At 38.8% G+C, this 14,244-nt stretch overlaps 1 protein-coding gene across 3 annotated transcripts in view; it reads right to left on the bottom strand.

Annotated features, from left to right (window-relative positions):
* Window positions 1-14,244, bottom strand: part of MAP7 (microtubule associated protein 7) — a 235,021-nt gene that overhangs the window by 187,208 nt on the left and 33,569 nt on the right. Inside the window, exons 1-2 of one of the 3 annotated variants that reach the window (XM_020987145.2) lie at window positions 1,745-2,013; window positions 1,266-1,408 (exon numbers count right to left, since the gene is read on the bottom strand). The exons of 1 other annotated variant lie outside the window; for it this stretch is intronic. In XM_020987145.2, coding sequence (XP_020842804.1) covers window positions 1,266-1,398 — 133 coding nt within the window. In that variant the 5' untranslated portion in view covers window positions 1,399-1,408; window positions 1,745-2,013. Of the gene's footprint in view, window positions 1-1,265; window positions 1,597-1,744; window positions 2,014-14,244 lie in introns of those variants that run through there. One more of the 3 variants, XM_020987146.2, reaches the window with a different exon arrangement.

Below are 14,244 nucleotides of genomic sequence, written 5' to 3'. Positions count from 1 at the left end.
AAAACGTGATAACTCAGGGACAGAACAATTAGAATATACATAGTACACTAATTGCTACAAGGATCTGGGGGCTTCAGGGTAATGCCGGAGGGAAGAATCCCAAAAGACAGTACCTAATGTAGTCAGAGGAAGAAGCACTTACAAATTAGTTGGGAAGCAGAGCACTGAGCTAACATGCCAAAAACTTAAAACTCTGGAATGAGAGTCACAATTCTGAAATGCTGCCTTCTCTTTGTGGTAATTAAAACTCTAGGAGTCCTGGCTGTAGGACAGGGCTGTACAAGATGCAGAACACGTGACTCAACTGGCTGGGTGAGCTTCTGTTATATTCCATCATTATGTAAAGAGCAGCAAATTCTCCTCCTTGACCCATATATACATATCTATATGCATACACATACTCAGCATATTTTACCTTCCAGAAAAACATTTAGAAACAAAGTTATCCTCAAAAGTTGAATGCTCTGACTGCACATGTATAATCAATATCGAAGTGCCTACTTTTTCAAGGAGGGGGGACTGGGAAGGGAGAAAAAGAGGAAGTTTGGAACTAAAAAATTGTTTTAAAAGAATACTAAATTTTTACATGTAATTGAGAAAAAATAAAACAAAAACATTCTTTGAAAAAAGTTTGTTTTTGCTACTACCATCCCTCTTCTGCTCCTCTCACTGCCCTCAGTCCCTCCCCACTCCCTCATTCATGTCATTTTCTTTTCCCCATTTAATGCACACTTCAGTACAGAAACACAGTATACTATCCTTCCATCCCTGGCCCAGGTAAGGTCGAATTCATTATGCCACAAACTCCAAATCCCCATTCTTCTAACCTAAAACTCCCCTCCTTAAAACAACACAGAAATCATCTGATCCCTCTAAAGAAAGTGGAGACCTGCTTATTTCAAACCTTGACAACTTAAATTACCTCCTCCTGACACTGATGGTGCAATTATTAACCATCAGTCGAGACCCACCTGGAAAATAAGCGTCTCAAAGCAAAGAAGGTGGCTTTGTTCAACAAAGTGGCTCATCTGAAACCTACAAAATTAAGAGGGGAGGGAAGAAGGAGGAGACGTACTACTCCCCGAATTAAAAAAAAAAAAGTACATACTGTGGAAATGTCCGCTGGCAAACTATCCTGCTAGGTCATAAACACTACCCAGTGCAGCATGCAGTATAAGTACAGTGGGTAACAGTCTGCCTTGGGCAGTGTAACAGGAATGTACTGTACACAACCTGACCGAACTGTACAGAGAGCTAATGCATACCTTTCAGTCTTCTGGAATTTCCATTCTTTTGCTGTTCGTCTTCCTCATTAATGGTGAATAAACCAGGGGGATTTGGCCTTGAACTGGTCTTCTTCAACCTCTCTTGTCGGATAGCAGTAGCTGACCCAGGCATGTCGCTGCCACTTGGGGGGGTGGGGGTTTGTTTGTTATTAAAAATATATGTTTATGTAATTGCAGCCTGGGTGAAGCTGCTAGCTAGCTCCTAAGTGGTCGGATCATTTCAGCACTTGTAACAGATCCCCTACGGGTAAACAGTGTGCAAACAGCTGACAAATACTACTATCCGCACGGCAGCGGAGGGCCTGTGGTTCCCCCCACCTACCTCCCCCACCCCACCTCCCTCACAAGTCCCTTCCCACTCCCACTCACTCTCCACATTCACCCATCCCCGCACTCTCAAGGAAAGCCCTGGTTAAAGGCACAGCGCATCGGTCCGATGCCTCTCTCCACTGCCTAACCTGTTCAATCAGATCCTCCTTCCTGCTGCAGCACCCTTTTCCAATCTTCTTCCAGCTACAGCTCACTAAAATATTCAGCACGCAACACAAGAGGGGAAAATATGATACGCCACCGTTAACAGTTGCCCTGACAACCCTGACATATCCTAATCAAAGGAGGGCTGGGAGCTTCTCTGTCTCCCCCAGCTGCAAAGCAGCGGCTTGCCGGAATGCCAGGTCCTGGGAACTCAAAAGCAGCGTGAACCCGGGCAGCTCCTTTCCTTCCCAGAGCAGCAGCAGCAGTGGCACTGGTGGCAGTGGCAGCGGAGGCAGCAGCAGGATGGGAGGAGGGATGGAGTTTTGCTTGCACAAGCAGGGGAGTATTCAGTCAAGAAAAGGGCTCCAGGCAGGGCGCCTGATTTTTTTTTTTTTTGGGCCAGGTACTCAATTATTACACTCTAAATCCCTGGCTGAATCAAAACCATGGCTCGGATCATCTCCCATCATTTCAAGTCCAATGTCACATCCAAGACTTCCTGGCATCCCTATTTATAAATATAGGCAACCTCCCCACCCCCACAAACTCAAGTTTGCCAGTAGCTGTCAAGTAGAACACTCATGTTGTCTACCCAGCACAAAGGGGTCTCCAAAGAAGGCAAACAGAACATGGATTCTGCTTGATATACACATAGATCATAACTTGGAATGTATACAGAACACTGCAATGTCAAGCTGACAGAACAGAATTGAATAAATTAGCTCTGCAGAACAGAAAACCCTGACACAATTAGGGCTCATCCAGAAAACTTTTTCCTTCTTGTACAAGCAAAGTTGCTACTGGCAATTCTGGGTGTTCCTGGCAATTCATGGCCCTTGACCCAAATTTCCCTTGTTTCCCCTTTGGGCTCTTATCTCTAAAGCAGACAATCCTAGGACCATTCCGGGGTTTCTTGTGAAAAATTAGGTTCTTCCATTTGGATTCCCTAGTTATGCTCTACTCCAAAGCACTGAACATTTGAAAATTTGTCTTTCGAAGTTTTCAGACTAATGAGAAAATTACATAACTTTGCAGCATTTCTCAAGTGGAGAGAATCCTTGCCTCATTCATTGTTTCTTACTTTAAAAACAACAACAACCACCTCAAACTACCATGATTTTATTCTGATGAGTCCTTTCAGTATTTATTTGTATGTGTAGTTTATACAATAGTAGGCACTACAATGTGTTCCAGGGCCAGGATGAGATCTGCCGTATAGGTTTTTCCATACTAGTAAAAATTCCATTCTCACCAGGAAGTGTTTTACTACATGTATTTTCATACTAGTTCATTCACTGCTTTTCCCCCCTAGTTCTACAGTGTGAGCATGTTTCTCAAGGCTCCTTCAGGGGAGCCTTGAGATCTCTCTGTTAGTAACCTCCCACAATGCCCAATGCAATAGTAGGTATATATGATTGGAAGCTCATGGTTTCCAAAAGTCTCTTCCTTGGGAGGCTTAAGGATTCAATTAATATCCACTAAACCTGGAGTCCAAGGAAAGAGAGGTAAGTTCAGCCTTGAGTTTCTGGCCAAGTTTTGCTCATTTGTATATTGTGTTTCTTTGGGAGAGGCACTTTTTTTGTTGTTTTTCTCTGTTTTCTTTTTCAAAATTTTAATATTTTTTCCCAATTATGTGTTAAAATTTTTTTTAACATTTTACAAAAAAGTTTTGCATTCCAAATTCTATTCCTCCTTCCCTCCCCCATCCTTGAGACAGTAAACAATCAGATATAGGCTAAGAGGCATTTTCAAAAAATTAAATATCTATTATTTTCAGAAATTCCTTTTACCTTCTTATACTTCCCTGTCAGATGTTTTTCTCTTCTGAAGCTGATACAAGCAATTTTTTTTACCTGTTTTTCTTTTGCCAGCACATCCACACTAAGTGAACAGATTTCTCAGAACCCTTTTTTTCCCTTTTTTTTTATCCACTTCTTCCACAGGGTCTGTCAGATTCATACTGACAACAGCAGGATCACACACAAAGTAAGCATGTTTAAAAATATCACTTCTGCTCATTGGATAAAAAAGTAGAAGAACCTCCATCAGCCTCAAGCCAAATGACAGATTATATTTAGAAATGACCTGGCTTCAAGGAAATGGTTAATTTCTTTACTGATCTAAAGTCACTATCATTTTTAGAAGAGGCAAGGTTAAAAAGATCTCCTTGCACTTCAGATATAAAAAGGAAATTGGCAACCTATTACTAGTGGGGAAGTGAGAGAAAACTTTCTCAAATTGACGAGCAGGCATTTGAAAGGCTAAGTGCTGACAGGAATCCAAATCACTTGGCCACTACTTAATATTTATTTTCCATCTTACTCTCAAGGATGTGGCTTAAATGGTTTTAAAAACCATTTTATGAGGGGAGCACAGGATCAGACTGAGAAGCTATTTGACAATTTAGCTTGCCTAAAGATCAGTCTCATGAAGGCAGAAACTGTGATTTATTCATGCTCTACCTTCCAAGGAATGCGTATCTTCCCCATCCCCCATTTCTCTTTCCCTCTCTCTACTTATTGTGGAAGAAGATACAGTCTCTTTCTTGTGAAACTCCCACAGAGAAATCAGGTTTATCAGCTTGCACCCAAGTGGCTTAGAACTGGGTCTTAAACACCACACCCAGTCTGCTTGTGGTTTTCACTTTACTTTGCCACTTGCAGGAATGTTATGCTAATTTCCAAGCTTTCACAAAGAAAGCTTCAGTAGAATGTGCCAGATGATAGGTGATTCTTTGCCATCTTAATGCCAACAATGAGTTCTGATGATGAATTATGGTTTGTTTTAATTATGAAGTATGAGGATTGCCATCAGCATTGTCCTTAATGCTATTCACTCAATACCAGGGCACCTTGGGGTAAATGGAGTCTGACCTCAGGGAATTTGGTAGGAACACACAAGCTTGTAAATGAGTTATATGAGTGAGTGTTCTTGTCCTCTTTGTAGCCTTTGACACTATCCTTCACCCTCTTCTTCATATTCTCTCCTCTCTAGGTTTTCATGACACTGTTCTGTCCTCATCCTCCTACTACTTGTCTGACCTCTCTTCTGTTTCCTTTGCTGGATCTTCATCCACTTCAAGCCTGCTAGCCCTGGAGGTCCCCCAAGGCTCTATCATAGACCCTCTTAAATGATCATCTCTATGCAGATGACTCAGATCTACTTGTCCAGCCCTAACTTATCTCCTGATTCCAGTCTCACATCTCCAGCTTCCTATTAGACATCTCAAACTAGATATCCTGTAGACATCTTAAACTCAGCATGTCTAAAACTGACTCATCTTTTTCTCTCGAACCCTCCCCTCTTCCTCATATTGAGTCAAGTTAGTAGGCAGCACTTACTATGTGCCAGGCACTATGTGAAGCACTAGGAAAACAAAAACAAAGATATAGACAGACCTTGCCCTCAAGGAGCTTACATTCTAATGGAAACCTGAAAGTGCTACAGAAATGTGAGTTGTTACTACTCTATTCCTGGTTGGGGGTTCCACCGTCCTCTCAGTCACCAAGGTTCACCACCTAGGTGTCATGCTCAATTCCTCACTCTCTCCCACTCCCTCTATCCAATCAATTGTTAGGTCTTGTCATTCCTACCTTTGTAACATCTCATATACATCCTCTTCTCTCCTTTGACACTGATACCTTTTTGGTCCATGTACTGATCATCCCATGCCTAGACTATTGCAATAGTTCTTCAACCGATCTCAAGACTCTCTCCACTCCAATTCATCCTCCATTCAGCTGTCAAATTGATCTTCCTATAGTACAAGTTTGATGTCACTCTTCTTTCCCGACAGAATCAGGATTAAATATAAAATCCTGTTTGGCTTTTAAAGCCCTTATAACTTGGTCCCTTCTTACCTTTCCAGTCTTATTCCCTACTCCCCTCCATGTATTCTGTGATCCACTGACACTAGCCTCCTTCTTGTTCTTTCCATAGGATACTCTATCTATCATCTTTGAGTATTTTCATTGACTGGAACTCTCTCCCTGTTTTTCTTCTCCTCCTAGCTTCCCTGGCTTCCTAAATTCCTACCTTCTGCAAGAAGCCTTTCACAGGCATCCTTAATGTTAGTGCTTTCCCTCTGAGGCCATTCTCAATTTAATAAATCTTGTTTGTATGCCACTGTCTGCATGTTGTCTCCCCTATTAGAGTGTGAGTTCCTTAAAAGTAGGAATTATTGGGAACAGCTAAGTGATGCAGTGGGTAGAGCACCGGCCCTGAAGTCAGGCAAATCCCACCTCAGACCAAACACTTGACACTTACTAGCTGTGTGACCCTGGGCAAGTCACTTAATCCCAACTGCCTAAAAAAAAGAGTAGGAATTATTTTTTGCCTTTGTATCACCAGCACTTAGCGCAGTGCCTAGCACACAGTAAATAGCTTAATGAATGCTACTGAATGGATTGAGACAGCAAATACAACTCAATTGATCTTGAATCATCAACATAGAGAGCTGTCTTTTGCTTTCCTCCTTGTCGATCTCATCTTAACACCCTAAAAACAAGTTGTGGTAAAGCAGCCTAGGTTCTGATATGTGCAGATGGACCCTCCTGTTCAGGAAGGTTAATCTGTAAATGCCTTTACGTATTCTTTATTAGTAGCTGGCATTGCGATTCCATAACAAGATTTACAATTAAAATAGCCTTCTTTTTGACCCAGACCCATAGTATATAAAAACTCCTTCCACCTTTACAGATTAGATTTTCATTTGTAATTTATAATTTTAGAGAGTTGCCTGTAGCACTGAGAGATTAAGTGACTTGCCTGTCATCATAGAGATAGCATCAATCAATCAACCCATCAACACACATTTATTAGGCACTTGCTGTGTTCCAGACATTGAGTTATGGATCTGGGATGTGTCAAAGACAGGACTTGGGCCCACATCTTTGTTATTCCAAGGCCGACACTCTCACCAGTACTCTTAGCTATCTCTCACCAAAATAGTGCTCCATAGTCACTAAAAACCAATGTAGTATGTGAATAAACAAGCAGCATTCCCTATAATGTATGCTGGTCTTTTACTCTGTAGAATTTTATAAATACAAAGAGACTATATTTTCAAATTCAGAAGATTTATTTTGAGAGTAACCTAGGTCTTCTGTCGGTAGTGGTAGAGAAGGAAGAAACACTGATACTACGGAGAGAATCTAAAATTAATCAAGATATGAAGGCAGACATTACGGAGTTGCAATGAAATCCACAAATATTCTAAGGAGATTGGTCTGATGATCTATACATTAAAAACTAAATGGATGCAAAATACCTGTCATTCAGATCATTCAGCTGGATAGCTAGAGTCAATAGATTATTAGGTGTATTTGGAACAGACACTGACAAGAGAAAGTGAGGTGGGTACAGAATTGACTAGGCGGAAGAGAGAAGGGTGGATTCCATTTGGGAAACAATATTGTTCTTAACAATTACTATGGGCAACTCATCTTTTCAACACAACGGCTGTCCTGGCAATGTTACATGACTGTGAGTTTTGGAATAGCATAATCAGCAAGGCATCAAAGTTGTGTGTGGTCAAGGGACATTTGACAGATAAATGCACAGTAGGTACTAACAAGCTAGAGAATATTTCCAACAATAACCTAGGCTGAAGAACTGGTATAAGGAATATCATCAAAGCAATATCCACAATATGTTGATAAAGAAGGATAACAGATAGATAACCCAAGCACTTCACTGATATCCACAAAATGGAAAAAAGATTTAAAGTCTAGAATACTGGATATATATTAAGTGTAAGACTCTATGGGAGAACAAGGCACAAGCATGGATGGGTTGAGACCTTTGTCAATGGAGGGAATGTTCTCATGGACAAAAATCAAAGTCATTAAAGCACGGACATATAAGAAGTAGAAAGGCTTAAACATATTCCAGAGTTGAACCAGATGACCCCTGAAGTCTCTTCCAGATCTGCCATTTGATGATTCTTTCACTTTTAAGAATTTACTCATATTTTAATAACAAACGTTGCTTGAGTGGTAGGAGAAAACACATTTCTTTTTGCCACTAAAAAAAAGGGAAACTAAATTATTACCATTAAAATTCCTTTTATTTTCAATAGTTAACATTTTGTATTTTCCAAATACTATGTTACTTCTGATATGTGGGAGTTTTCCTTTCTTATTCGCTGAGGAATTCAGGGTCTCTATTAAAAAAAAACAAACAAAACAACTCTTTCTAACTGCAGAGTTCATTCCTTTGTGTCTGGGAGGTACAAAATTACCAAATGAGGTATGTGTGAAAGTCCTTTGCAACCTATAAACTGTCATAGAACTGTGAAGCATTATCATTATCCCACCTTATCTGACATTATGTAATTTTGTGTCCAGTTTCATAAATACATAGAATCAATATTTGATAAATATAGCAACCCAAATGACTGTTTCTTCTCAAGTGTCTAATGTGGTGCCAAATACACTGTTGATTCACAACAGAGTTGCTGTAACTTGCTTACTGGTAACCATATAAGCTCAGAGTCAGCTTCCTCTTTTATTTTTCATTTTAATCTTTAACCCAATTGTGTTAAGTGCCCTTGGAGTGGGATTGGGTGGTGGCAGGAGACCTTCTTTTTCAATCAAAATAAATCTAAAGAAATGCAAATACGAATGTAATCATGAATACTTGTTTCTAGAGCACCTATGAAGCATTCTTCATTTAGATTTTATGAAAAATTAATAGAGTGAATATAGGTATGTTTCTCTTTTTATATAACTTAGTGGTAGAGTGGAGGGTGGGGGAGGTTATAGATATCTAAGACAACAAAAATCTAATAGTTGTATGATTCTCAAACTCTTTGATCTCAGGACTCCTTTCTTTATACTTGTAAAAAATATCGAGGAGCCCAAAGGGATTTAGTTGATGTGGGTTATAGCTATCAATGTGGTTTGTTGTTGTTGTTGTCGTTCAGTCATTTCAGTGGTGTCTGACTCTTCCTGACCCCATTTGGGGTTTTCTTGCCTAGTATTAAGATACTAGAGTTGTTTGCCAATTCCTTCTCCGCTTGTTTTAAGATGAGGAAACTGAGGCAAGTAGTGTTAAGTGATTTACCCAAAATCACATAGTTAGTAAATGCCTGAGGCCAGATTTGAACTTGGGAAGATGAGTCTTCCTGACTCCAGGTCTAGCACTCTATCTACTGTGCGACCTTACTGAACTAGAAATTAAAACTGATAAAATTTTAAAATATTTATTCATCAGTTCACTTAAAATAATGATAAATCTATTATATCTAAACAAAAATATCATTTTTTGAAAAATAACTTTTTAAATGAAAAAATTAATGAGAAAGGTAATGCAGTTTTACATATTTTTGCAAATTTCTGTCATGTTTGGCTTACTTGAAGACAGCTGGATTCCTCATTCTATTGCATTTCTACTTCTGCGTTCAATGTGTTGCAATGTTGTTTTGATTGAAACATATGAAGAAAATCTAGTTTTGCAGTTGGAAAATCAAGGAGTATTTTAATAGGCAAACAATGTCTTTATTAGATGATAATTTATTAGAGAATAGTTTATTTAGTTTCTTATTCTCTTTAGAGAATAGTTTCAACCTCACAGATCCCCTGAAAGGGTCTCAGAGACCTTTAGGGGTCCTCAGACTACACTTTAGGAACCACTGTCCTAACATTAATAGAGATTTCACATTTTATGTGAGAGATATAAAAATTTCTAATACTTTGGGGGGGTGACAGTTTTATGATTAAACTGATAGAACACAGGGTTATAATTTTTAAAAAATCTCTTTTAAAGTAGACTTTTAATGTGCTTGCAGATATGCAGAAGATGCCACTAACCTAACGTTAGAGTAAGTTATTGACTGTCTTCTCCCTCCCATTTCCCAGAATGCTGCTACGATACATTTATACCAATTCTTCTACCTGGCTTCCCCTTGTAACCAGCAACTAAATAAAGGGAAATAGGCATGGGCATCAAACTAATGACGTTGACTTAGTTAGCACTGTGCTATGTAACCACTGAGTTAACTAGTCATGTTAAACAATATACACAAATAGATGCCATTCTCTTTCTGGGGCTATTACTTGCTGACTATAAATTTGTAAAACAGTTGAATCTATGAGTGGATTAAAAATTTTGCCTGATAGTTCAGTGGATAGAGCACCCAGCCTTGGAGTCAGAAGAACCTCAGTTCAAATTTGACCTCAGACATTTACTAGCTGTGTGACCCTAGGCAAGCCATTTAACCCTAATTGCCTCCCCACCCCACACACAAATATTTGATTGGATAAAATTACTCATTTTTCCCCCTTTCTAAAAGCCTGAGACATTTCAAAAAATTACATGAGAAAGGGAAAGATCTTATTATTAAAGGGCTGCTGTAGCAATACAAATTAATTTACATGGGGGATCCACATTGTATACATCACTATTAAGTTAAATATACACTGTATAATGCTAAATGATTTGCTTTTTGATGAGGCTTAGAGGTTTCAAAATGATGTTTCCTTCCCTTTACTCATTTCCACTGATAATTAGGGGAGAAGATCACTTTTAAAAAGAATTTAAATTGTTATACCTTAAGTTTTTCATCTACTTCCCTGAAGTATGCTTTTACTGCCATGTTTCAGAGGTGTCAAACACGCAGCTTACAACACTCCCCACCGTGGCCTGAACCAATTTAAAATATAATTAAAAAATATTTAACAAAAATAGATACAATTACAACAACATAGATAATGTTAATATATGGTTTTCCAAGTCAATATGTAGCCCCTAGGGATCCTTACGTATGGTTTAGTAGCTTTTGTTGCTATTTAAATTTGGTACCACTGTTTTAGATAGTCATAATTTTATGTGAACTCTAAAAAAAATTTCTTTGCAAATTCCATGTCTAGCGCTTCAATCTCTATCTCAACCTGTTAAAAATCTTATCCATCCTCCAAAGCCCAGCTAATCAATCAACCAGGATTTACTAAACACCTACTGTATGTAAGCATTGTGCTTATAGTTTAGTTGGGATAGGTAACATATTGCAAACATAGTTACAGGTCAAAAAATAAATGTGACATAATTTTAGAGGGAACTTAATGTATCATCTCCTCCATGAAGCCTTCCTTGATCCACAGCCTTCCCTTCCCCATTCCGTATCCTCAGTCAGAAATGATCTTCTCTCTGAGCTTGGATCTCTCCCAGCTCTCTTATATACACATTATGTTCCATTTTCTATGGTAATTATTTGTATATTATTTTATATTTTGTATATGTTTGTATATTGCATACTTAATTATTTGCATATAAGTTCCATAAGGTTCTATATCATTTTTGCATCACCCATGCAACCTCCCTACTATGTGCTAGGTATATACTAGGTGTTTAATAAATGTTTGCTCAATTGAATTGATAGGCTTCAGATAGACTGCTGGCTGTTTCCTCACCACCTTAGGCTCCCTTCTGGGTACTCTCACTATCAGCCACGATCCAAGCATTTGCTGATAGTTTTTGCTCTGATTGCAGCACACTTCCTATTTCTGAAGCATTATTCATGGCTGCCAACAAATTACAGCTCCGAAAGAAAGCTCGACCTTCTAAGTAAAAACCAAAAAAGGCAAGTTCACTTTGATGTTCTTCATTTGAAAGTCTTTTGCATCCAGTGTGTCCTCCAAACAGTGAACACTATTTCAGGAGTGATAGAACCATCATCCAAGAAGTTCCAGGTCCCTGGAGGGCCTTTCCTAACATTTCTATACATCCTCATACGGAGGCTCCACATACAGAGCACTTTGTAGTTCCAAGGAGTCCATTCTACCCCACACATTCATTTGAATGTGAACTGGGTCCTTAACCACTCTAAGCATTCATTAGGTATCACAAAGCCAAGCTGCAAATGTGATATGATTATCAGATTAAATATGTCCCAACATATATTCTAGCAAATCACAAAGCCCATAGCAAAAATTCTCTTGGGCCTGCTGGTCCTTGAGTTCCAACTGGTGGTTACATTTTATTTATAGTAGATGATACAGTCTTTCAAATGCGTTAGAAAAATTTATAAAAATTTATAAAATTTATAAAAATTTATAAAAATTTAGTGTTCTATAGATCTGCTTTACTTATCTTGTCAATAATTGAAGGTACCCAGTTTTTCTTTTTAAAACTTGAGGCAGAGCATGGAGTGTTTGGAAACAAGAACTGAGTTGAAATCCTGCCTTAGACATTAAATAATTTTCTGACCACAGGCAAGACACTTAACCTTCCGTCTCAGTTTCCTCATCTGTAAAGTGAGGGGGTTGGGACTTGGTGACCTTCAAGGTCCTTTTTTCATAGGATCAATTTATGACAATCACTGGGTATAGAAACAAAAACCTCTCCTATATAGAGACTTATAAGTGAGACTAAGACCTTCAGAATAATCTTCCCAACCATCTTTATGCCATATACTCCAGCTTCCAACACCCTCCTTCCCCAGCAGGTACACCAGCTTCCTCCCTGGGGTCCTAGTCTTCTGACTGTTGAGCTTCTACCCCAGCTAGCCCTGATTCAGGATACTTTACTCCTTTCCCTTCTCTCCCCCTCATCTCCACAAATTCCACCTTCAGCTCTGGGAGTAGTAGTCAAATCAATACTACCATTCTTGGAAAGGAGGAGTCAATTAATCACCTTATGACTATATTCACAATCCCTGGGTTGTCTCTGACCAAAACACCCTTCTCTGAACCTCCAGTTCCCATATATGTATTATCTTCCCGTTAGAATATAAACACCTTGAGGGCAGGGACTGTCTTACTTTTTGTATTCATATTCTCAGTTTAGCACGGTGCCTGACATTTAGAAATGCTTAATAAATTATTTTTCATTCATCCATATCAAATGATACTTAATTCATACTAGTTGTTTTTTTTAAAAAAAAATCCATCAAAGGGTCAAACACTATTTAAGCCATAACACTGAGATCATTGTTAACATCTTTCTTGCATGAAACCACAGGACAGAATCTAAGAACAGAATTTCTCAAATTAGGATTTAAACTAGTTCTAGGAACTAGCTTTTCCACCAAATTTCCACGTTAGATGGCTGATTCATTTGCCTTTGTTGGGAAGTACTTGCTCATTGAGATGGGCCTTTTGTTTGACTGTTTAGTTCTCCTCTTGGCTTCTGCCTGTCAATCACTGCTGATTTTTCTATGGTGTCTTTGCTATAGATATGCTTCTTTAAGGACCCGTCACTGTAGCTGCAGGATGTGGAGCCTCTTCCATCTGCCCTGAAGTTGAACTTTTTCTATGTATTGTTTCTCCTAATCGAAGTATAAGCTACCTGAGGGCAGGCAGTGTCTCACTTTTCCTTTTTGTCTCTGGTACTTAATAACTACTTTTTCATTAACTAATTCCTGAGCCAGAGACATGTATTCACATCACCTGTGAAAAATGTTGCCAAGGCATTTAAAGAAATGATCAGGTACAACCCATCTCACTTTAATCCTCCTGATCACTAGCTCAGCGAACCATGTTCACAGTCATGTGTAGGTGAAATTGCCAATGGTTTTTACAGATAGTTTTTACAGTTAGTTCTTCAAGTTTGTTATTGTTGTTGTTCAAACATTTCAGTCATGTCCAATTCTTCATGATCCCATTTGGGGTTTTCATGGCAAAGATCCTGGAGTGATTTGCCATTTCATTCTCCAGCTCATTTTACAGATGAGGAAACTGAGGCAAACTGGGTGAAGTGACTTGCCCAGGGTCACACAGCTATTTCTTTAAGCACTTTGTATTAGTTTTCATCTTTGTATTCTCAGTGCCTGGCACATGCATAATAAATGTTCTTTATCTGAACTGCATTGAATGAACCCAGTTAAAAATGAACATGTCTATAGAAGATTCTAAAGATGTAAATGGAACCCTTGGAAATTGTGGCAAGATTTTCAACCACATACTGCTGCCCAACTGTCATAAGTCCCATTGTCTGTTCACCACTTTACTAATCATGCCTACAGCAGGGTCCAGACAGAATTGCAAGAAATAATAAAGGCATCTAGTGAAATAAGGAGGAAAAAACATTGAACTGCCAAGCAAGCAATTCCAAGACCAGCAGAGTAGTAAACTGCCTCTGTGCTATGCTTTGAATGATGATTAAAGGTCCACTTGATCCAAAAAATACCTCTTTCCCATTAGTTTGCTAGATTGAGTGAAATTCCCAGGATTTATTAAAGTGCCAATGTATAAAAAGCTCTGTGGTAGGAGCTAAGGATATCAAGAACTTTAAAAACAGCAGCAACAATAAGCACATACAGTCCTTGTTCCTGAGGAGTTTACTATATAGAGGATAAACGTGTGTGTGATGAATATCACACAGGAGAATATAAGGGCAAAGATAAGATCTATATAAATACATGGAGAGAATTTGACGAGGGGGTATCAGTGATGAAGTGGTGGAGGTAACTTGAGAAAGAGAAGGATTTCAATAGGCTTCAATGGGTTTTAATGTACAGAGAGCTATTCTAGGCATTGGGGGGTGA

The sequence above is a fragment of the Phascolarctos cinereus genome, unplaced genomic scaffold (genome assembly GCF_003287225.1).
Source record: "Phascolarctos cinereus isolate Bilbo 61053 unplaced genomic scaffold, phaCin_HiC Scaffold_5;HRSCAF=322, whole genome shotgun sequence".
Taxonomy (NCBI): domain Eukaryota; kingdom Metazoa; phylum Chordata; class Mammalia; order Diprotodontia; family Phascolarctidae; genus Phascolarctos; species Phascolarctos cinereus.
The sequence above is the reverse complement of the archived record's forward strand: the minus strand, read 5'-3'. Positions and strand labels throughout refer to the sequence as shown.